This window comes from Archocentrus centrarchus, chromosome 22 (genome assembly GCF_007364275.1).
Source record: "Archocentrus centrarchus isolate MPI-CPG fArcCen1 chromosome 22, fArcCen1, whole genome shotgun sequence".
Taxonomy (NCBI): Eukaryota; Metazoa; Chordata; class Actinopteri; order Cichliformes; family Cichlidae; genus Archocentrus; species Archocentrus centrarchus.
In genome coordinates this window covers 16,961,009-16,984,668 of record NC_044367.1, presented here as the reverse complement: position 1 = coordinate 16,984,668, position 23,660 = coordinate 16,961,009, and the positions used below count along the sequence as shown (strand labels likewise).

The 23,660-nt window shown below is 40.4% G+C and overlaps 2 protein-coding genes across 2 annotated transcripts in view; both read left to right on the top strand.

The window, feature by feature from the left end:
- Positions 1 to 12,523, top strand: part of myo10l1 (myosin X, like 1) — a 50,209-nt gene extending 37,686 nt beyond the window's left edge. The window contains exons 31-43 of the mRNA XM_030718979.1: positions 1,206 to 1,348; positions 1,634 to 1,828; positions 2,082 to 2,239; positions 2,332 to 2,452; positions 2,966 to 3,114; positions 3,244 to 3,392; positions 3,480 to 3,687; positions 4,804 to 4,940; positions 5,031 to 5,154; positions 5,563 to 5,916; positions 6,391 to 6,567; positions 6,670 to 6,861; positions 9,347 to 12,523. Coding sequence (XP_030574839.1) covers positions 1,206 to 1,348; positions 1,634 to 1,828; positions 2,082 to 2,239; positions 2,332 to 2,452; positions 2,966 to 3,114; positions 3,244 to 3,392; positions 3,480 to 3,687; positions 4,804 to 4,940; positions 5,031 to 5,154; positions 5,563 to 5,916; positions 6,391 to 6,567; positions 6,670 to 6,861; positions 9,347 to 9,451 — 2,212 coding nt within the window. The 3' untranslated portion in view covers positions 9,452 to 12,523. The remainder of the gene's footprint in view (positions 1 to 1,205; positions 1,349 to 1,633; positions 1,829 to 2,081; positions 2,240 to 2,331; positions 2,453 to 2,965; positions 3,115 to 3,243; positions 3,393 to 3,479; positions 3,688 to 4,803; positions 4,941 to 5,030; positions 5,155 to 5,562; positions 5,917 to 6,390; positions 6,568 to 6,669; positions 6,862 to 9,346) is intronic.
- Positions 12,524 to 13,123: 600 nt separating this feature from the next.
- Positions 13,124 to 21,556, top strand: pttg1ipa (PTTG1 interacting protein a). The gene is made up of 7 exons (XM_030759102.1): positions 13,124 to 13,388; positions 14,157 to 14,209; positions 14,508 to 14,616; positions 17,486 to 17,588; positions 18,223 to 18,288; positions 19,361 to 19,407; positions 20,711 to 21,556. The coding sequence occupies exons 1-7, from the start codon at positions 13,301 to 13,303 to the stop codon at positions 20,746 to 20,748; spliced, it is 504 nt and encodes a 167-aa protein (XP_030614962.1). The 5' UTR covers positions 13,124 to 13,300; the 3' UTR covers positions 20,749 to 21,556.
- The last annotated feature ends 2,104 nt before the right edge of the window (positions 21,557 to 23,660 follow it).

Sequence of the window (23,660 nt, the reverse complement as noted above, 5' to 3'; positions counted from 1 at the left end):
TCATTTTTGCTGATTTTCTGATGTTCTCCTCACGTACATAAAAATGTCTATTGTAGAAAAAAATTGTCTCAATAGTTGGAGTCTGAATCAAGGATTTGATGGAAAATAATTATGAGCAAGAGACCTGCCTTCACTCACTCACTCATCCCTTGATGGGTGGCAGCCACATCAGTTGATATCCTCTTCCGATTCTTCCTGTTCCTTGTGGCTCAGATGTTCTCTAGGAGGCTTCTCTGGGTCCACGTGGTGATATTGTCCATGCTTTGCCGTCCTCTTTGGCATGTGTCTTCAACCATTCCCTGTAGAATTGTTTTCCTGAGGGTGTTGTGATGTGTTATGTGGCCAAACCAAGCAAGTTTTCTCTTCTTTAGTGTGCCAGGAGAGCTTTTTGGATCCTTCTAATCTCCTGACTTTGCTCTCGACAAATTCATTGGTTTTCTGCTCCCTGTAGCTTATCTGTAGAAGTTGGCGAAAGCTTTTGGTCTCAAATGCTTGGATTCTTTCACTCTCAGCCAACAGCATCCAGGTCTCACAGCTGTACAGGAATATAGAAATGACAAGTGTTTGAAACAGCTTGTATTTGGTCTTAAAGCTCATGTTACTTTTCTGTATCCTCTGGAGTCTTGCCATTGCTGCCATTATTGTCCCAATTCTGCTCCGGATTTCCTTGGAACTAGTGCCATCTTTAGTGAGCATAGCACCCAAGTACTTGAACTCTGACACAGCGTCCAAGGGTTCACTATTCATTGAAGATAATATATTAATAAAAAAGGCAGCTTTCATAGGCCTCCATGATATAATAGCTTGTAGAACCACCTTTATAAGCAATAACTTGACGTTATTGTTTGCTGACTTTCTTAGTCTCTGACATTGTTCAGGAGGAACTTTGGCTCACTCTTCTTTACAGCACTGCTTCAGTTCATTGAAGTTTGCAGGCATTTGTTTATGCACAGCTCTCTTAAGTCCTGCCTGGTAAGTCCATCCTGTTTTTTTCTCCTCGGTATTGTGTTAACACTGGTATGTTCCAGATGAGCAAACTGCCAAAACTTTTGCTTTTATAGAGGTGCTCACAGTTGCTGATGATCAGTTGGTCAACACTAAGGGTATATTATTATTTTTTATAAGACTGCACAGATTCACGTGAAAGCTTTCTTTTTAATGACTGGTCAGCATCTGATAAAGAGCTTCTTACTTCATGCTTTCAGGCCCAACTCTTTTGTCATCATTACGGCCAACCGTGTGATCCACTGCAACAGTGACACACCAGAGGAGATGCATCACTGGATCAGTCTGCTGCAAAAACCCAAAGGAGATGCCAGGATAGATGGACAGGAGTTCCTTGTCAGAGGTGAGGGTTTTGGATATTTTCAAGCTTATAGATGCAGCTCTGTATTTTCTGTATTTTAGCACTTTCTGGGATCGTTGGGAATATATTTCACCGCCTAATACTGGGCCATTCATATGTGGTGAGAATATATATATTATCTGTATTTAATTTTACCAGAAAACATCATAATGTCATTTTTAAATCTTCAATTGTCTTCAACTTTGTAGTTTAGGTATCACAATATTGCTGACATTCTTCTTCATCTTTCTGCCTCCTTCACCTCTCCTCCTGGCTCATCATCGTCAGGGTGGCTCCAAAAAGAGATGAAGACAAATGCTAAGAGCACCTCCCTGAAGCTGAAGAAGCGCTGGTTTGTTTTGACCCACAATTCCCTGGATTACTACAAGAGCTCAGAGAAGAACTCCTCTAAGATGGGAACTCTGGTCCTTAACTCCCTCTGTTCTGTCATTCAGCCGGATGAACGAGTGCACAGGGAGACAGGTGAGGAGAGAGAAATGAAAGGATCAGACGGGAAGGGCACATTTAATCAGGGATTATACTTAGGAGGTTAGGGAAATATGCAGGTTTCTTGTTTTATAATTATAGGCCTGGAAAAATGTACCAGCACCTGGGTTTTATTCAATTAGATTAAAGGGATTTATTACAGTCTTATACAACTTAATTATGATGTTAGTAGAAATGTTTTTATTGGATTTTAAAAAAATAAACAGTTTTTGAATGTTGTTTTTTACAGGCTACTGGAACATCATCGTGTACGGGAGGAAGCATTCTTACCGCTTGTATACTAAGATGCTGAATGAAGCCATGAGATGGACGGCTGCTATACAGGGAGTCATAGACAGCAAGACCCCAATAGAAACACCAACTCTGCAGCTCATCAGAGACATCAAGGTAAGATACCCACATGGACAAAGTAAGTTCAAATTCATCAACAGAAACGTGTATTCAAGATAATTTCTGTTTACCTCATTGTGTCATCTCAGGAGAACAGTGTGAACCCAGAGATAGTGGAGCAGATGTACAGGAGGAACCCCATCCTCAGATACACGCAGCATCCTCTGCACGCGCCTCTACTGCCCCTCCCTTATGGAGAGGTCACCAGCTGTGAGTAAAACCAGAGAATTTCTACATAGGGGAAAACTCCCACTCTCCCAACATCCTGTTTCATAGGAGGCATTCAGGAGATAAATGAGGCCCTTGGAGCTGTAGCCAAAAAAAAAGTAACATGGGGTAAAAATTCAGCCTATCCAAGCTGTCATACGGTAAAAGACCGGGTACACCCAGGAGAGGTCGCCAGTGGATCAAAGGGCAAACACAGAGACAGGAAGCCACATGCTCTCACATGCACACCTACAGGCAGTTTAGAGCTGTCATTAAATTTAACAAGCATTTCTCTGGACTGTGGCAACTTATTCAATCACTTTCACGGTGGCCTGCATCCAGTGGCAAAAAAACCTGTTGCAGTATACGACCTATTTGCATGTTTAATATTCTAAAATGCTTACATTAGCAACAGTCATCCTTTAATGTAATCATTCTTGATGTTACAATTCCCATCTTTGGTGTACTTGATACCCTACATGTTTTTTTTTCTCTGTCTTTAATGTCTTCACACAGTACAAAGGCAGCAGGGTTACGCCAGTCTGCAGGATGAGGCTGTGCGAGTTTTTAACTCACTACAGGAGATGGAGACATTGGCAGACACGGTGCCCATCATTCAGGGCATCCTGCAGACCTGTCAGGACCTGCGCCCTCTCAGGGATGAGGTACTTTTGTTTATTTACTTACAAAAATGCATACAACTTGAATAGCTTATTTCCCATAGAGTATTCTTACAGGTTTCCAGTTGTTTATGATCTAATAAAAATGTTATGATTTCTGTTCTTTCAACACAGGTTTATTGCCAGGTGATCAAGCAGACCAATCATGTGCCTCAGCCTAACAGCCCAGCCAATCGTGCACACTGGCATCTGCTTACCTGCATGAGCTGCACCTTCCTACCCAGTCGAGCCATCCTCAGATACCTCCGCTTCCACCTCAAGAGGTGAGCATCTGCATTCAAGATAGTATTTCTCTCATGAATCATCCACAGAATATATGTGTGTAAATGTGTTGTGTATTTGTAACTTAGGATACGTGAGCGTTATCCGGGCACAGAGATCGAGCGGTATGCCAGCTTCATTGGGGAATCCCTGAAGAAGACCAAAACTCGTGAGTTTGTTCCCTCCCAGGAGGAGATCGCCGCCCTGCTGCTGAGACAGGAGATGAGCACTACTGTCTACTGTCATGGAGGAGGTTCCTGCAAGATCTCCATCAATTCACACACTACTGCTGGAGAGGTGCATACACAACATATACACAAACATCTTCTCTATCACTGAAATGTGTCACTTCAAATACCCACCTTAAAGATAAGGTCATACACTATATTGCTAAAAGTATTTGCTTCTCTGCCTTTACACAAATGTGATGGCTGACCCTTTGCAGCTATAACAGCTTCAACTCTTCTGGGAAGGCTTTCCACAAGGTTTAGAAGTCTGTTTATGGGAATTTTTGACCATTCTTCCAGAAGCACATTTGTGAGGTCAGACACTAATGTTGGATGAGAAAGCCTGGCTCACAGTCTCCACTCTAATTCATCCCAAAGGGGTTCTATCAGATTGAGGTTGGGACTCTGTGCAGGCCAGTCAAGTTCTTCCACACCAAACTCACTCATCCATGTATTTATGGACCTTGCTTTGTGCACTGGTACACATTAATGTTGGAACAGGAAGGGGCCATCCCCAAACTGTTCCCACAAAGTTGGGAGCATGAAATTGTCCAAAGCGTTAAGAGTTCCTTTCACTATAAGGGGACGAGGCCCAACTCCTGAAAAACAACCCCACATCATAATCCCCCCTCCTGGCCCCCGCCAAACCCAGACTCGTCCATCAGATTGCCAGACGGAGAAGCGTGATTCATCACTCAGGAGAACACGTCTACACTGCTCTAAAGTTCAGTGGCAGCGTGCTTTACACCACTGCATCCTACACTTTGCATTGTGCTTGGTGATGTAAGGCTTGGATGCAGTTGCTCAGCCATGGAAACTCATTTCATGAAGCTCTGTTCTTGAGCTAATCTGAAGGCCACATGAAGTTTGGAGGTCTGTAGATTGACTCTGCAGAAAGTTGGCAACCTCTGCACACTACGAGCCTCAGCATTCCCTGATCCCACTCTGTCATTTTACGTGACCTACCACTTCGTGGATTAGTTGCTGTCATTCCCAGTCACTTCAACTTTCTATTGAGACAACTCATCTCAAAAGTAATAGACCAAAATAAAGGCAGATAGAAGGAGAATGCATGTACAAAAACACATTTGCAAGTGAATTTTGAATTATTTGAAAAAGCATTTCAAGATCAAATAAATCTGTTTGAATTTGAATGCTAACAACTATTTAAATGTTGTTACTACAGGTTGTAGAGAAGCTGATCAGAGGTCTGGCCATGGAGGAAAGTAAGAACCTGTTTTCTCTGTTTGAACACAACGGCTTTACAGACCGAGCTCTCGAGAGCAGAGTGATTGTGGCAGATGTTCTGGCCAAGTTTGAGAGGTATCTCGGTCACTTTGTGGAAATACTGGCATCCATTTGACTGTTTATTTGTTGTACACACTCATGCTGTGTTTGCTTTATTTTTTTCAGATTGGCAGGCAGTGAAGAAGAGGAAGAGGAAGGAGAATGGAAACTGTACTTTAAACTGTACTGTTTCTTGGATGTGGAGAGCATGCCCAAAGAGGGAGTGGAGTTCGCTTTCATGTTTGAACAGGTGAGATTTACTCTGCAAATTATCATGTTTAGCTCAAAGTGAGTACCAAAATGCTGACACAAGAAGAAGCAGGTAAAGCAAGCAAAGGTGAGCTTTAAAATGAATTGCTGAAGAAGAATAAGAAAAGGTACAATAGGGCATGACCAGAAAAGTAAAAAAAAAAAGACTGTAAGTAAATACATTTTATTTATATAGCACATTTAAAACCAAAGTTCTTTACAGTAAAATGAATTAAAATTGGCAATCAAACTTCATAGTCAGTCCATTGCTCCAAAAAATCTCTTGGTCTGCATTTTAAACTTGTATTTTAACTCCGTACCAGTTCACACCATTTTTAGTTCAGCATATAGGTTTGGAAAGTGTGAGTGTTGTGTTGTAAATGAAGAGTGTTTTGCTCTCTCATCCCAGGCGCACGAGTCTTTGATAAGCGGCCACTTCCCGGCCTCAGAGGAAACACTGCAGCACCTGGCCGCTTTACGTCTTCAATATCTCCACGGTGATGGGGCAGGTCGAGCCGGATGGAACCTGGGGAGCGTTTATCCAATTGGACGTCTGCGCAACCGCATTTTGCACTCCACCAAGCCAGGCGTGGGGGTGGCGAGTGGAGCTGGAGGAGGTGGAGCTGGAGGAGCAGGAGATGGAAAAGGCGCGGTGGTAGGACAAGGTGGTGTTGGGACTGGCGCAGAGAAACGAAAGACTCCGAGTTTCCTGGACGGCACCCTCAGGAGAAGTTTCAAGACTGGTTCACTGAAGAAGCAGAAGGTAAAGAAGTCTTTACTTAAAATATAGAATGGGTGGCTGGGTGGCTGTAGCTCAGTAGGTAGAGCAGGTCACCTAATCTGTTTCGATTCCTGGCTACTCCAGGCTGCATGCCAATGTATCCTTGGGCAAGATACTTAACCCCAAGTTGCTCTCTGACGCAACCGTTGGAGTATGAATGTGTATGAATGTTAGATAATTAAAGCACTTAGCTTAATTAATCATGGAAGTGCTTGTATAAATGGGTGTGCATGGGTAAATGTAAAACATGTTGTATAAGCGCTTTGAGTGCTCTGACTGAGTAGAAAAGCACTATATAAGAACTAGTCCATTTACCATATAGACTCAACACTATTGAATTTTAAAATCCTCTGCATCTTCCCATGAGTTCACTGAAATCTCTCTCCTGCTAATGAAAAATGGACCTGCTAGCTGAATTGATTGATATTTTCATGGAGGATTCACTGATTGCTTCAGATGGAGGATGAGCAGATGCTTGAGATGTGGGTGAAGGAGGAGACGTCTGCCACACGGACGAGTGTGCTGGAGAAGTGGACTCGTCTGCAGGGCATGCCGCAACATCAGGCCATGCTTAAATACATGAGCATCATTAAGGAGTGGCCAGGATATGGCTCTACTCTATTTGATGTGGAGGTGAGGAAAAAAGATAAGAAGATGGATTTTAGGGTTATGTACAAACAACCTGATTGCCTGATAAGTAACCCCCTTTCTCTCCCTTCTCTCCTCTCTTGCTAGTGCAAAGAGGGAGGTTTCCCTCATGATCTGTGGCTGGGTGTGAGTGCTGACAACGTGTCTGTGTATAAACGAGGGGAACCCAAACCGCTCGAGACCTTCCAGTACGAACACATCACCTTCTTTGGAGCTTCACAGCCCTGCACCTACAAGATCATCGTGGATGAGAGGGAGATGTACTTTGAGACTCCACTGGTGAGAGCTCATCATTCATTTTTCATTACTTTCATTTGTTATTTAAACTTTTCAGGGCTGCAATTAATGATTTTAATAAGGTTTATTTTAAAGGTCATTAAAAATGCCCACAGCAGGTTTCTAAAGCTCAGAATGGCTGTTGGTGGCTTATTTTGTCTAACAAGCAGATATAATCCAGAATAGTTGCTCAGTAATTCTGTGTTGAATGCCTAATTAATTCATCGTTTTGATGTTGTTTCCTTTTTTTTCCTCATTCCATTTTTCTTTTACAAAGTCTTGCTGTTTGCGTTTGTTTACGTGGCCACACCAATAAACTGAGCTCAATTCTACTCAGTATTATTTTTTTTATCTCTTTATGAGCGCATTGGTGCTACCTGCCTCAACAGTCGCAGTTTCTCGTGTGGTGATTTGGGAAAAATTAATTGCCCACCCCTGCTTTAGGCTGTGATCCTTGATTGAATTTGAGATATTTTTCACATTGGGGACAATTGGATGCCTTTTATCTGGCTGTCTTAATTGTGCAAACAAATAAACAATAAGACTTAGATTCTACAGCCATGCTAGCAGCTTTTACAGTGGGAGAAATAATTATTTGATTCCTTGCTGAATTTGTAAGTTTGCTCACTTCCAAAAAAATAAAGAGTCTCTAATTTTTTATGGTAGTTTAATTTTAATGGTGAGAGACAGAATTAACCAAAAATCCAGAAAAAAAAAAAAAAACACATTACATAAAAGTTATAAATGGATTTGCATGTCACTGAGTAAAATGTATATTTGATCCTCTACAACCCAGCCAGCATTCTGGCTCCCACAGTTTGGCTGTGTGCCCATATTACGAATACTTCTGATTTCAGCTCATTACATGTATAAAGCACACCAGTCCACACAATCGGTTTCTTTTGTTCCAAATGCTCCACCACCTTGGGCCAGACCAAAAAGCTGTCAAAGGACATCAGGAACAAGAATGTAGACCTGCACGAGGCTGGAATGGGCTACAAGACCATCAGCAAGAAGCTGATGTGATTATTTGGAAATGGAAGAAATATAAAATGACCATCAGTCGCCGTCGGTCTGGAGCACCATGCAAGATCTTACCTAATGGGGTGAGGATGATCCTAAGAAAGGTGGTGGATCAGCCCAAAACTACACAGGAGGAGCTTGTTAATGATCTGAAGGCACCACCAGCACCATTGGTAACGCACTACGCCATAATGGACTGAAATCTTGCAGCACCTTCAAGGTCCCCCTGCTCAAGAAGGCACACGTACAGGCCTGTCTTAAGTTTGCCAATGAATATCTAAATGATTGAGAGAAGGCTTGGGAGAAAGTGCTGTAGTTAGATGAAATCAAAATCTACCTCTTTGGCATCAACTTGATCTGCTCAGAGAAATGCTGAATATGACCCAAAGAACACCATCCCCACAGTCAAGCACGGAGGTGAAAACATTACGCTTTGGTGCTGTTTTCCTGCTAACGGGTATAGGACAACTTCACCACATTGAGGGGCCACTGAATGGGACCATGCACTGTAAAATATTGGATGAGAACCTGCTTCCCTCAGCCAGAACACAGAAGATGGGTTGCTGATGGGTCTTCCAGCATGGCAATGACCCAAAACATACCACCAAGGAAGCAAAGGAATGGCTAAAGAAAAAGCATGTTAAGGTCATGGAGTGGCTTAGCCAGTGTCCAGACCTCAGTCCTATAGAAGATCTATGGAGGGAGCTGAAGTTTCGAGTTGCCAAGTGGCAGCCAAGAAACCTAAAGGATTTTGAGAGTTTCTTAAAGAGGAGTGTGCCAAAATGAAATGTGTGCAAACCTGGTGACCAGCCACAAGAAATGTCTTACTGCTGTGCTTGCCAGCAGGGGTTTCTCTGTCAACTACTAAGTCAAGTTTTGCTTGGGGATCAAATACTTATTTCAATGAATGACATGCAAATCAATTTATAACTTTGATGTAATGTGGTTTTTCTGAATTTTGGTTGATATTCTGTCTCTCTCCATTAAAATGAAGCGATCATTAAAAATTAGAGACTGTTTGTTTCTTTGGAAGTGAGCAAACTTACAAATTCAGCAGGGGATCAAATAATTATTTCCTGCACTGTATATGTTTACGTTTGTTATTGATTTTTGAAGCATAGTTTTTCAGTGATGTAATGTGTTTTTGCACGCCTGGCTTTATTGTTTTGGTTTACTTTAAGTTCAGTATAATAACAATATGCCACAGAAAAGTTAGAAAAAGCATCTGAACAGTTCAAAGAAATCATTAAAAGCCCTAAATTACCTTGACATTCATGGCCATGATGAGTTTATCCAAACTTCTTAGCACAACTGTGTGTAAAGATGCTCACAATTACCATTTAAAGATTAAATCAGGGTAAGGGGAATACTAATGGCTTTGTGCATCTTTTGCCAAGCTACAAAGTTGCAGCCAATGATCACAACCATCCATCTTAAATTCAAATGTCCTTTTTTTACATTTTAGGTTGGAGAGATCACCAAGATCATGCGAGCCTACATTAACATGATGGTGAAGAAACGCTGCAGCATCATGTCTGTGTCCAGTGTTGCCAGTTCCTGGGTGAGGTGATCTCCCCCTGCAAATCAAAGCTCTTGGTTCATCCATCTAGTGACACCAGACGCCTTGGCCCCTTGCATTTTGGGGTTGGTTGGGTTTTATAAAGGGCAGTTGTACCAATCAGCTCAACTTCCAGGTTGAATCATGAATGGGGAAAGAGCATCAATAATAAAATGGGGGAAAGTTGACACAGAAGCCAAATGCACACTCTACTGGCCTGGAGATCTATTAATAACATGACATGAAATAGCATGAAACAACCTGTATTTTGGGGGCTGTCTCATCAAATACATAACCCTCAGCTGTAGTCCTGCATGTAGATGTTCAAGCACACTCCAAACTTCTCTCCGTTTTCCTTTTCGGACAAATTCAGAAACAACAAGCACAAAGCAGCCACCCAGTTCCAGTCAGTCCCAGGTGGTTCCCCCCAACACCCATTGCACTGCCAGACAGAAGAAAGCCACACTTTCTCAGTTATATTAGTTTCTAACTCACTTCTCCTTTGATTTCCGAGTCTCTCTCTTTCTCTTCATGTATCCTCACTCTTTGTTTGCTGTTGCTATTAAGTTATAATGCTGAATTCTTGTTCTTGCTTGCTTTCTCTGTCTTTTTATCTGTAACATCAGCTCTGGTACATCTGAGAAAATGGACTCAATGATTCGGGGGCCCACTGCCCACCAAACCACATAGTGTTCACTTGCTTACTCGTCAGTGCCACTGTGTGGCCACAAGAAGAAAACACAGCCAAAGGAAGTGGCTTTAAATATTTCAGAAAAATATCCTATAAATATTCCCAAGAAGAAAGATTTACGTTGGAGGCTCTCCAAAGTATGTGCATGGCTAACAGCCTCATTTGGCTCTACGAGAACAATATTCAGAACAATATCAGAAAAGAAAGATTTCCCTATTTATGTCTACATGTCACATAAGCTGGATAAATATGTATATTCACGTACACGCACACATAAACTGAACAAACATGTATCATTTTGTATCGTATATCACAGGTTATAATAAGAGTTATTACATTTTTGGTGGCCACTGCACTGTAGAGTATATAAATGCCATACTAAATGCAATGTGACACCTGCCATGTAAAATACATGCAAGTGACTGGTGTTAATAATGACCATTGTATGTCTGAATATAATGCCAATACTGTACACTGGCTGTGCCATTAATGTGACTCACAGAAAAGTAAGAGTAAGTTTAAAAAAAGAAAATAGAATACAGTGAGTCTGGCTGCTATCGTGGTCATATTTTTAACAGCCTTTTGATGAATTTGTCATTGTTGTTTGTTGGACTCACTCTGCAACATTAATTGGAGCCATGAAATACTGTCTGTCCTCATCTGCTCAAGCTCACGTTTTTCTTTTCTGAGGAGATCAGGAGACTTAAGCAAAAATGCACATAACCTTGTTTGTCTGTGTTTTCAGCCTATTTATGAACATGTGATTTTTATTACTGACAATACTGTTATTACTGTATTCCCCCTATCTTAGCCAACCTAAAGTGCTGTGTCTGCATTGCTGCTGCTGTGTGTGTGTGTGTGTGTGTGTATGTGTGTGTGTGAGTGTATTAATGGCGTAAACTGTTGGAAAAGAAAAGGGAAATGAGAAATGAGAAAAGAGAAGTGTTACTACTGAGTGTATTCCTTGGAAATAGGATGTATTTACATGACTAACCTTTGCAAAGAATGGTGTTGTAATTGTGAATTAACAGCAAAAGCATGGAATTTCAGGGGAGGGTTGAGGGGCTATTTATTTCCTATTGTACTGTATGTGTTGCAAAGTCTGTTTGGGAGGAGTGAAAATATGCTGATTTTTTTTTTCAGCCTCAGTGTAAGAGGAGCAGATAAGACACTGTGAGGATATGGGCTCGGAAATGGTTTAATTGTGCACTTGGAATGCTGAAATTCATCACTATTTTGTGTGTATGTGTGTGTTTTTGGACTGAAAGTGAAGCAACGTCACCCGCTGCTGTGCATTACAGCTAGATGGCAGCATCCCCCCACATCAAACACCTGCAAAGAGCACTGTAAACAAAGCGCTCCCATAGAGCAGAGATCCAGTGGGAGTGCTTGCATAGCATGGAAAATTACAGTCCAGTATCACAACATGCTCCAATTAATTGTCTTATCTAGTTCAGCTGAAGTTTCTAAACTAGTTTCTGTGGCAATAAGAATTTCAGGATTTGCCCCAAAGACAGCTGTGTTTTGGCTCTTCACACCAGTTACTAAAGTGAAGTTCTTCAGGTGAAATATTTTGTTTTTCTAGTTTATCACATACTACACAGGGCGGTGGCCATGATCTTTTAGAAAAACTGAGGCTGTGAATCCTGTCTGAAGACCCTCAAGCCCTTTGAAGTGTTGATCAAACGCCAAAAATTAGTTTTTCCACAGTTTTGATGAAAAAATATTGAATTGCTTCTTCATATTTAACTGTTTTAAGTGTAACAATATTGAAATGAACCTAAAGCATCAACCACATGTAAGGTTTAAAGTGTACAATGTATAGCTTTGCTAAAATGCTCCAAATTTCCATGACCTCAGTGTCTATAATCTTAGCTACAGCCCGCCTGCATACACACAGCCCACTGGGATCCTGCCTGTAGACTAAGCAGGACTCACGCGCAGGTTCCACTTTGAACTTTTGGTTGATTTAGTTCCAGCTCTAAAAAAAAATGTGTGAAAACTGAAAAAGTAAGTTCACAAGCCATAAATACTGAGGAACCAGGAGCTGTTTATCCTGGTTATTCTACATCTATGGTTCTGTCTGTCACTGATATTACACTGAGTAAGAAGAACTTGCCCTGTAGTTGCTGAGATGTGATCAGTGTGTTTGCTAAAGGGAACTGTTTAGTGGAAATTTTGAACTGTCTGATTACAAATCTGTCTTCAAGGGCAACTTCATCACAAAGGGTCCTGTTATCAGCCGCAGGCGGCCAAAGTGGGGCCCATCCTTATCTTATGTTATGCTTATTATCACCTTTACATAGTAAAACATTGTGCTTGTTTAAACAAAAAAAAAAAAAAAGAGAGAGAGAGAAAGAGAGAGATATGTGTGATGTTATTTTTTATTTGTAACTGGCTTTACAAAATTATGCTTTAATAAATTATTGAAAATGGTCCTTATTTACTGTGATCTCGTTTGTTATCTAATTTCCATCCATCCAGTTTCAAAATAGACACAGTTTTGAAGCTTTAGAAGAGCAGGTGAGAAGACTATTGTATTTGGGCAGCTACTCTGTGGGCTAAGCTATCTAGCAGCTGACCGGGGCCCCTTATCTCCTTTTTGTAAAAATGTCCAAATATGTAAATATGATATTAGGTCAACATTTAGCTCATAAAATACTCTACATTAATTAACCGTGTTAACTATGTTAGCAGTTTTGTTATAGTCACTTTCATAAGTGACGGGAGGGGGGAATCCAAGGACTAAACAACACAACTGTGAAATGATACAGCCTACCAGTAAAAATCTAATGTTTTAACTGAGACCATGGCTTTTTTTTTTTGTTTGTTTTTTTGTTTGTTTGTTTTTTTAAATTTTCTGCAAACACAAACAAACAGACAAACTGCTTCATGTAAATTTCGCTGTTAATTCTACACCTATTTTAAATGACGTATTTCGGAATGTACTCCGCACTGCCAACGCCTCTCTCGCCTTTGTTTGGGTGCATAAAGAGAAAGTGCGTCAGGATTCTGTGTTCCTTCTCATTGAGTTAACTTCTCAGGTTTCAGCCGTCCGCGGAGCAGCCGAGGCATTTCCTTCTTTTGCGCTTACACCGCTTTCTCAAATCTTCTGAAACAAACAAATTCTCAGCAGAGACTTGTGGATTAATCTGCGTCTACGCTGTTGGATGATGGGTTTACGGATATTATTGCCTGTTCTCCTTGTTTTTTACCTGGCGACAACAGTTTTCGCCCAGTCTTCCACACCTGAGAACGGTAGGCATGGAAATCACTGAATGTGGTGACTGAGGAATTAGTTGAAGCTTTAAAAAAATGATCTTTAATCATATGTAGTCGGGTCGTATTTTATTATTATTGTTAGGATTTTAGGTACGCACAGATTGTTCACATCCTTAACGTGATTTAGCCGTGATTCTCAGTTTCCTCATTTTGAACAGCATTTTTACTCTATTATCTTCAAAATATGTTTTAAATTGTTGATTAATGGGACTTAAATTGAGAGGGGCGGAAGCAACCAAACATTTCAAATTAAAATGTCACTGTTTGCATGTTCTGCACTGAGAATATCATAAAATATCACGGATAACCTTACGCACATGCCACTTTTCAGCTTATAAATCTTCACAGAAAAGTTCACATTATAGGTAGAATTGAGTTTCTGTATATCTTTGAGTACTGAAACCTCTAAGGAGGAACGAGGAGTCCTTTTTTTTTTTCTCAGCCCCAGGGTGCCTGATTGTTTCAGATTAAGCTGCTGTTCTGTGTATGTCTGTGTTTGCTGTGCTTAGTTTCCATGGAAAATGTCCCAGGAGGATTAGCAGGAGTTACAAAAAATCAGTGCGCACAAAGCAGGCTTCATTTAATCTTCTCCTCCTGGTGCTTTTATTTAAACTCGCCAATTTTTGCAGTCAAGTTTGCCTCCTATTTTGAGGCAAAGTATTTAGACCTTTAGGAGTCGAGTCATGTCCACTAGGTTCAGACACTTTAATTGGATTATTTTAACTTTTTTCACCCCCTCTATAGTGTGTGAGACGAAAAATGGGACAAGCTGTGAGGAATGTCTGCAAAATGTGACGGTAAGTCTGCTGAGAGAGGGTCTTATTTCTGCTTGGCTGATTTACTTCTGGGTTAACTCGTGTGTGTGTGTGTGTGTGTGTGCGTGTGTGCGTGCACGCACATGATCAAAAAAGATGTTTCCTTCTCCACCCCCACACCTGTTAGACTGGTTTAAGAAGTGATCTGTCGTGCATTCCTACTGTACCCTCCTACATTTTTAGGCTGTGTTTATCATACAGTGCTTCCTGTAATTTGCCTAAATACCTCAAGAGTCATTTAAAAAAATAACTAAAAGGGTCATTTTTTTTTTTTTAACAGTGCTTGTGGTGTATCACAACAAAGTCATGTATAACATATCCAGTGAAAACCATCCTACCACCCCATGCACTCTGTCCTCTGAATGATGCACGCTGGGGACTCTGCTGGAGTAAGACACACACACACACACACACTCTAGCTGATCACATACTGATAACAACTTTAATAACCACTTTGGGCATTTTAACACATATTAATACATACTTACCCTTTAAGCTTCGAAGTTACTTGATTTTCGAGTAACTTATCTATGTTCTTCCCCTCAGGATTACTTTCATTATATGTTATCTATAATATTTTTTTAGTACTTACTTACTTTAATGCTAAATATGCTGTCCAGTAGACTGACTATGATTGATGCTTACGAGCTGATTTATTTATTTTTTGTAATATCTGAACCATGTTTTTCTGTGACCTTTAATATATTTTAGTTATTAAATGTATAATTTGTTTGTCAGTGCATAGTCCAGTTTGATACATAAATTATATTCTTGAATATGATGATAAATACTTTATTTATCCCCAAAGTTGAGAAATTACTGTGTTGCATCAATCCAAAGATCATAAACAACTTAAATGGATAAACACAAGATCACAGAACAAAACAGCTTGGAAAGTTAAAAAATTACACTAAAGGAGGACTTCAGTTAAATGGAAAATACAAAACAATGAAACGCTACATGAATTAAAATCAAAATCTGATACAATAAGGAGCTTAAATCTAAAATGAATGCAGGTATTGCGGTAGGTAGAAAAGATTTTCTGTGTCTGTGTGCCAGCTGAGCTGAAATGGATGTTAGACAAGGTGCTGCATGTTCCAGCAAGTGTGCAGAGGGTGGTCAGGATCTATAGCCACAGTCATTTGGATGACCTCTGCATCAGCTGATGGAGGAATCCAAACAGTGTGTTGACTCAAACGGCAAAAACAATGATGAATTTCTTCAGAAAGTAATATGAACGCATTCCAACAACTAGCAGATCAGTATTCAGGACACAGTAACATGTCTGGGATTGTGCAGTCCCTCTACATTTGTTATAGTCAGATTAGATTAACATCCCTGAAGTCTTGAAGCCAGGTACAGTCACACTGCAGTGTCTTTGGCAATGTCTTGCTTTATTGCCCCAAACTACACTCATTGTATTCCATCTGGTCTTAATCAGCTCACTGAGCTTGTCCACATTATTGTCCAAACACCTCACATTCCCCTTGACAATAGCTGGAACCGTTTCATCTCCTTCCTCTGTACATCCTATGGGATTACAGGTTTCACTCCTGGAACTCCTAGAACTGTCAGTATGATCTGCTGGTGAAGATTCTCTGTTGCCAAGAGTGTAAGGCAAAGAGAACCCACTAGCAGACTTGAAAAACCTGACTCTACGGGAGTTGCGAAAAAAACAAAACAAAAGAAGCCATTTCACCTCCACGTAGATTACAATGAGCAAGTTTAGCAGGTGATAAAGTCTTTGAAAAATAAAGAGTGACAGGAGCTGCTGCCAATCAGCACTGCGCTAGGGGAGTAATAAAAAGAACATTTAAGTCATCTTTGTACCATTTTTAGCTTTCAAAAGTCCTGCATCTGTTTGGTTCTTCATTTTTCATCATTGAAGATTAGGACAGTTGATCATGTAATGAATGGTTACTGTAGATAAAACTACCCACTTGTGGATAAATATTTCACTAAATTTAGCCCTCTTAATAAGCAAGTTATGAGAACGGCTAGTGTGAACAAAAGTCCCTCTCCATGTTTGTGCACTTTTCATCTGGGGCTGCTTGTTTTGGGTAAGTGCTTCAGCATGCAGAGTAGACAATGGCGGGCTGAGGGAAAACCCTATCCTGTTTCATCCTGACAGCCTCACCCTGTGCAAAACATGGTTTCCTATTTTATTGTGATAGACATGAACTCATTCAACACTGCAAGATAAATTGAGTTCATCATATGGATGTTAAAATTCCTTTTGTCCACAAACCTTTGGGCATATATTGTACTTTTACATCTGTAAAATGTTGATACAGGACTTTTTACATAAATGCATTTTTGTATTAATAATAACTGTAATAACTGTCATTAGGATTAACTTAACTTTTTTATCAGCTTGTCAAAATGACATTACAACTAATGTCTACACCGCTAGAATAATTAGGTTTGAGGAGAGTAATGAAAAATCCCAGCTAAGGAAAGAACAAGATCAACTGTTTTCTATCTTTATGCTAAATCTGCGATTCAATTCAATTCAATTTTATATATATATAGCGCCAAATCACAACAAACAGTCGCCTCAAGGCGCTTTGTATTGTGGGTAAAGACCCTACAATAATACAGAGAAAACCCAACAGTCAAAAACGACCCCCCTATGAGCAAGCACTTGGCGACAGTACGAAGGAAAGACTCCCTTTTAACAGGAAGAAACCTCCAGCAGAACCAGACTCAGGGAGGGGCAGTCATCTGCCGCGACCGGTTGGGCTAAGGGGAGAGAAAAGACATGCTGTGGAAAAGAGCCAGAGATTAATAACAATTAATGATTAAATGCAGAGTGGAGTATAAACAAAGTAAATAAGGTGAATGAAAAGAAACAGTCTATTGTGGGAACCCCCCCAGCAGCCTAGGCCTATAGCAGCATAACTAAGGGATGGTTCAGGGTCACCTGATCCAGCCCTAACTATAAGCTTGATCAAAAAGGAAAGTTTTAAGCCTAATCTTAAAAATAGAGAGGGTGTCTGTCTCCCGAATCCAAGCTGGAAGCTGGTTCCACAGAAGAGGGGCCTGAAAGCTGAAGGCTCTGCCTCCCATTCTACTCTTAAATATCCTAGGAACCACAAGTATGCCAGCAGTCTGAGAGCGAAGTGCTCTATTGGGGTGATATGGGACTATAAGGTCTTTGAGATAAGATGGGGCCTGATTATTCAAGACCTTGTATGTGTATGTGTGTATGTGATTGGAGACTCCTGCATAATGCTGTCATTGTGTTTCTGTCTGCAGTGAACTTCCAGATCTTGATAATCACCTTATCAGTGCTTGGTGCAGTTCTCATCATTGGCTTCTTCATCTGTCTGTTCTGCTGCTGCAAGTGTGAGAACTTTGGGTAAGTTTAGTGTGAGCTGTGATTGACCCAGTCTGACAAAGCACTTTCTTTGTTTCCAGTGTGATGCTGGTGGATTAAGTTGTAGCAATGGTATTAGTTGTGCGCAATAGGTTGAGACACATCCCGAATACCCAACATGTCATTCAATTAAACGATTATATCTGATACATGTAAGCATTCCTGAAAGATGGGAGTGTTTCCACTTAAAAGGGAATTTGGGTGGAGGAGGCACAACACACTTGATTTTCAACCAGCACTATTTTTCACTTTCAGATGCTGTTTTATTACATTTAGGCACAAGGCTACTTGGTTAGATACAGAAAAATATTGTAATTTATTAGAAAACTCCCTTTTCTAGATTATCAGGGTGCCATGTTCAACTCAGTCCAAAGCTGACATCTCCCCATATTTATTCACATGGCCACTATAAGTTGCTTATCTTTAAAATGTAACTTTTAATAACAGCTTTCACATAGGATCTTTAGTATTGGGGCAGAGGCCCCAATACTAAAGATTGCCCCCCCCCCCCCCCCCCCCCCCCCCCCCCCCCCACACACACACACACACACACACACACACACACACACACACACACGCACACACACACACATAAATCTAATCTGGTGTTTTTCAGATCCCAAAGGTTTGAGGCCAAGATGCACCGACAGGCCAATAAGCTGAAAACCAAGCAGGAAGAAAGGTGAGAATTACTCTTTCTTTAACAGTAATACAGTTTGACTTACATTTCATCAGTTAGTTTCTGACTGTATTTGATAAATGCATGGCTCTAACCTACCAAAATATGGGTTCAGAGAGATGGTGGACTTGAACGCACACGTCTCTTTTCCACTAGTACCTACTCAGCTTGACTCAGCTCGTTTTTTTAAAGTTTTCCATTAGGTGGTAGTACCTGGTACCAGGTGCCTTTTTAGTATCTACCCAGCCCACCCCTAGTTTCAAGCGAGCTGAGTTGAGCCAAAAGTGACATCAACAAAATACATGTCACTGATTGGCCAGGGAGTGACGTCACTAGATGAGAGCAACTCCTTCACAAGAATCAAACCTGCCGTTTTTGAAACTAGGCAATAAGGAAAATGGCTACAGAGTAACCAACACAGACGTTTTTGTGCTTGATTGCTGATGGCAGAATCCAGAGGAAGCTAGACAGAGTGATCGTTTGTGTTTGTGTCACATACAAATGAACTCGCTGGACTTTCAGCCCGCTGAGGCGATACTCAGTTGTAATGGAAAATGACTGAAACCGAGTAGAGTCAAGCTGAGTAGGTACTAGTGGAAAAGAGCCAAAAGTCTCAATCTGAACTGGGTGCAGACCTCTGAATAGCTGCCCACATCTCTAGTTTTTTTCAGTTCCGTTCGTAAAATCATAAAGTGAGACCAAGTAGCTGTTCAGTACCATGTCTTCATTGCCAAGTTTCTCCATATAGAGCTGTTTCTCTAATATCACAACTGCCTCAGCTTATATTTAATATTTGCTACAAATGCATGCAAAGTACAGGTATTTGTGGATACATTATGCCCTCAAAAAAATGCTCCCAACAATTATACATTTTTGGCTTTTATTGGTGCCATAATATTTGCATTAGGTTTGACACATCAGCTGGGCCTTTTGTATTGGTAGTTATGATCCATATCACTTTCCTGCATAGCAACACACACATGATGGAAAAATGCACACGTCATACTGTTATCAGCCCTGAAAATATTATTAGTCAGCACCACATGACTTATGAAAGAATGTTTTGTCATTACAGGAGGGCAGAGATGAAGCAAAGACACCAGGAAATCAGGCAGAAATATGGTGAGCTTTCCTGCTTGACACACTAATACTAATCTCTTTAACTTTCATTTCATCATAGACTAACAATCAGGCACCTATACAGTATCTTTAGAAAGAAATGCTAAATCATGACTTACTGTACAGAACAAAATTTGGCTCGTTTTACACTTTTTGGAAAATGTATTTCTTTCCTTTCCTTTAGAGAACTTGATAAGAAAGTTCACTCTGTGTCTATATGTATTGTACTGCCTCAATGTGGGTGGGGTCGTTATAGCGAGGCAGCCTGAAAAGTCTCATGACATCATTTGCATGTGACACAAATGGTCACGCCATCTAGCTCCCTCTAGATTCTGTCATCAGCCACCAAACACAAAAATATCAGTGTTGGTTAGTGTATAGCTGTTTTCATTTTAAGTGGCCAAAAAGGACTAGATTGATGAATTAAAAAAAAATTTTTATATATATAAAACCCCTTCATGAATCCTGTTGACTACAGTCTATTGACCAATATAAGCAAAGAAAAAACAGAAACATCAGAAAGCACTTCTTGCACAGCACCTGTTTTTAAAAAACAGCTGGTGTGATTCTTGTGACGGAGTCGCTCTTGTGACTTATCTAATAACATCACTCCCTGGCCAATCAGTGGCGTGCAGTCTGATGTCACATTTTGGGCTCGACTCAGCTCGCTTGGAATTTCGGCTGAGCAGGTACATAAAAAGTACCTGGTACCAGGTAGTACCACCTAATGGAAAACCCTTAAAAGCAAGTAGAGTCGAGGTGAGGAGGTGCTTGTGGAAAAGAGGCACAAGTTATTGTTCATTTCACTGACCTGTTATAATGTGGAATGCCTTTCAAAAGACACGACAGAGTAACTGCTTTTGCACTGGCATTCACATGATATAAGGGGCATTCGAGCTGAAAACACAGATGCAGACTCTAAACTCCCAAGACTTGTTCCAGTTCATCCTGGAAGAACACTTGGAGGATAAACTGGAATAAGTAGGATCCATGGAGGCCCAGCCCTGCAACCTACATGACCCAAAAGATCTGTTAAGGTCCTGGTGGTTTTAATGTTGTGGGTATATACCATAAAACAAAATATAAAAGGTTAAGAATGGCTGATAAGTTTATTTGGGTACAATACAGGTTGAGGCTAGCTGTTTATTTCTGTTTGCAGTCTTTGTGCCAAGCTATGCTAACTATTCCCTGGGTAGAACGTCACATTTAACATTCTCTCATCTAATTCTCAGCACAGAAACAACATATCAGAGTGTTTATTTGAATTGGTGCACTCTTTTACTGATTGTTGTTTATTATTTTCTAGGTCTAAGTGGGCAAAATCCATACTCCAAATTTTCTTGAAATGGATCTTTCAGCTGAGATTATGCATCTATGAAGATACCCATGAGCTGTCTTTTGGTGATATGAAGTGAATGCAGAATTATTGTAAACAATAACAAATCAAATTTAAGAAAAGTATTTTTGAATAGACTAGCATCATTCAGTCAATAAACCATTCAAAGAATGCTACATTTACTGTGATGACCCAAGAGGCTGTAACCAAATGCTTATAAGAGACATATAGTATCAGTATATTTAGTAGTATATTTCCTGTGGCTCCTATAGCATTAAGTGCCTATTCTACTAATCTAGTATTTATGTGGGTAAATGTTTAGTTTAATTGCACTGAATGGAAAGGGTCCAGTTTGGTTGCTGGACAATCCTTTCCTTTAGCTTTAGAAAATCAGTTGCAGCTGTACATTTTCAGATAATTTTTGCTCCCCAGAGTTGCTGTTGTGATAACTTCTTTTTTTTGTACTTTATTTTTATCTTGTTTGAAATGGACTCATTCCAATTTGGAAATCAAATTACCGTTTTATTGCTTTTCCCACTGATAACTATTAATTAAAATGCATCATATTTGCAGAGAAAATTCTCATAATGTAAAAACGTAATCATTGTAATCATTTAATCGAGCAGAATCTTTTAATCTAAAAGCTGGCTTGAAGGCATCTTAAATGAGGCTAATAAGACTTTAGATTGATCACTGATTCTGGCAGTAGCACTGATTATGTTTATTTCCTAAAGAGCTTTCATTATAACTCACCTTTTATAATAGATTGCCTGTTTTGTCAAAGATGCCAATAAATCAAACATCTGATTAAAAGATTAAACAGTGTCAGTCCTTAAAAAAGTAAACGTGAAACACTGAATACCACCAAGCAATAATTACTAGCTTTTATGAAATATTTGAAGGATGTATTGGTGGGAATTTCACTGAGCAATTGAAATAACCATATCAATGATGGAGAACCAATGACCATCAGTTGTGATCAGACGTTTACATACACTAATCATGGGCATGAATGTCATGGTAATTTGGGGCTTTAAATGATTTCTTTTATCTGTTCTTTTTCCAGGGTGGAATGACTGTACAGCATGCATCCTTATCAACTTAAAAAAAAATATGGTTCACAAGTTTAAATGTATTTCCTCTAATTCAAACAGGCTCAAAAGTATACATATAGGCTAAAATATATGCATACACCCCCATTAATATTTGGTTAAGTGTCCCTTAGCAACTTGCACCTCGATCAGATGCTTTTGGTAGCCATCAGCAAGCTTTGAGCATAATTCTGGCTGGCTATTTGACCATTCTCCTTGGCAGAATTCATTGATGATGGATGGATGGCTGTTGGATGTGATGTCTTTATAAAGTGTTGCAGGTGCATAAATGTCTTTTTTTAGCCCATTGCTAGGTGGCTGCTAGGCAGCAATAAAGTCTTCATTGCTAAAAAAAAGTATTTAATTTTATGTATGACTAACTGCTTTCTTGATCACCCGTTTACAAAAAACACAACATAATGGCGCCTGGGTGGCTTAGTGGTGAAGCCGGCGACCACATACATATGCTGCGTTGGGGTGCGGGCGGCATGGGTTCGAGTCCCGGCCCAATTTGCCCGCGTGTCTTCCCCTGTATCTTTCCCGCATTTCCTGTCTCTCTCCACTGCCCATAAAAGCTGCTGTGGCCAAAAGTGCAAAAAAAAAACCCACAACGTAAAATGTGAGTTGTGCAACTTGGGTCATGTTGGTCATGGCCCTGAGAAGCCATGGTGGGTGTCCCTTATTTTCATTTGTGAAAGGTGGCAACCCTAATGCTTTTTCATGTGTTTCTCATATTTCACCTGTTGGGAGAGCATAATTCCGTTAATACAGCACATCGTGGGGCTTTGCTATTCTTTTGGGAATGAAAATGGAAAAGAGCTCAGCAGCATAATACCATACTTACACACAGTTTAGTGCCATCACTTGGATTAAGGTTAGAGGAAAAGTTGGGCTGATAGTTTCCTTCCCATCTTTACCTGAATGCTGGCTCGCTGGCTAATTCATTGTAATGAAGGTACTCGTACAGTAACTATACGGCAACTGGAGCTTATCCATCTGTGAGCTGGAGGGCAAATCTAACTTGAACCTGCTGCAGGTGTAGAACCGGCTCATGTCCTGCTACAATGAACCCTCTGATACTGCAAAGTGAGGGCTACAGTCACCAGCTGCAGTCCAGTGGAAGCAGCTCATGGAGTCTTCTGAGAATAGAAACAATTATATTGCTTCGTTATATATTTATCAAAAATAATTTCCTGTTCAGGAAGGGTAGATGTGCCATTTTTGCAGCTGTGACCACAACACAATGATCTGTACATCAACATCACATGCATACAAACAAATGAAGTACGCGAAGTACATCGACACCACTATATGGTTACATCTTTCCACTGTTGCACGTATGTTTGTGCAGTTGAAATATTTGTGTCCATTCTTGCAAATTGTACATCAGCACACACGGACTGCTGACAAATAGCTCATTAGAAATCAGAACAAGATGCCTGGGTTGACAAAGAGATCTCTCTCTTTCTCTCTCTCTCTCTCTCTCTCTCTCTCTCTCTCTCTCTCTCTCTCCCTCTCTCACACACACACACACGTTCTGTTTTCCCATGCCACTAAGCACTTCCTGTGTTCTTTGAGGACCTGTCACACACTAAGCTGTGGCGAAAGGTTAGGGAACACACACATATGCACACACAAATGCTGTGTGTAGGCAGTGTAGATGATTGTGATCATGGCTGGTGGATGCTGGAGCTGTTTAAAGAGGCCTCTCATTTGGTTTCAGCTGTGATAATGAGACCCAGGTGCTTATTCTAATGAGGCGTGTGTTTTTATTTATTGTTTGTTTCCTGTTTGGTGAAAGGGTACGGCAATCATGACATTTTTAAGCT

Coding starts and splice junctions, on each gene's coding strand:
- pttg1ipa (XM_030759102.1), top strand. CDS start 13,301: ATGATGGGTTTACGGATATTATTGCCTGTTCTCCTTGTTTTTTACCTG. Junction 13,389..14,156: donor GTCTTCCACACCTGAGAACG/GTAGGCATGGAA, acceptor CCCCCTCTATAG/TGTGTGAGACGAAAAATGGG. Junction 17,589..18,222: donor TGCAAGTGTGAGAACTTTGG/GTAAGTTTAGTG, acceptor GGTGTTTTTCAG/ATCCCAAAGGTTTGAGGCCA.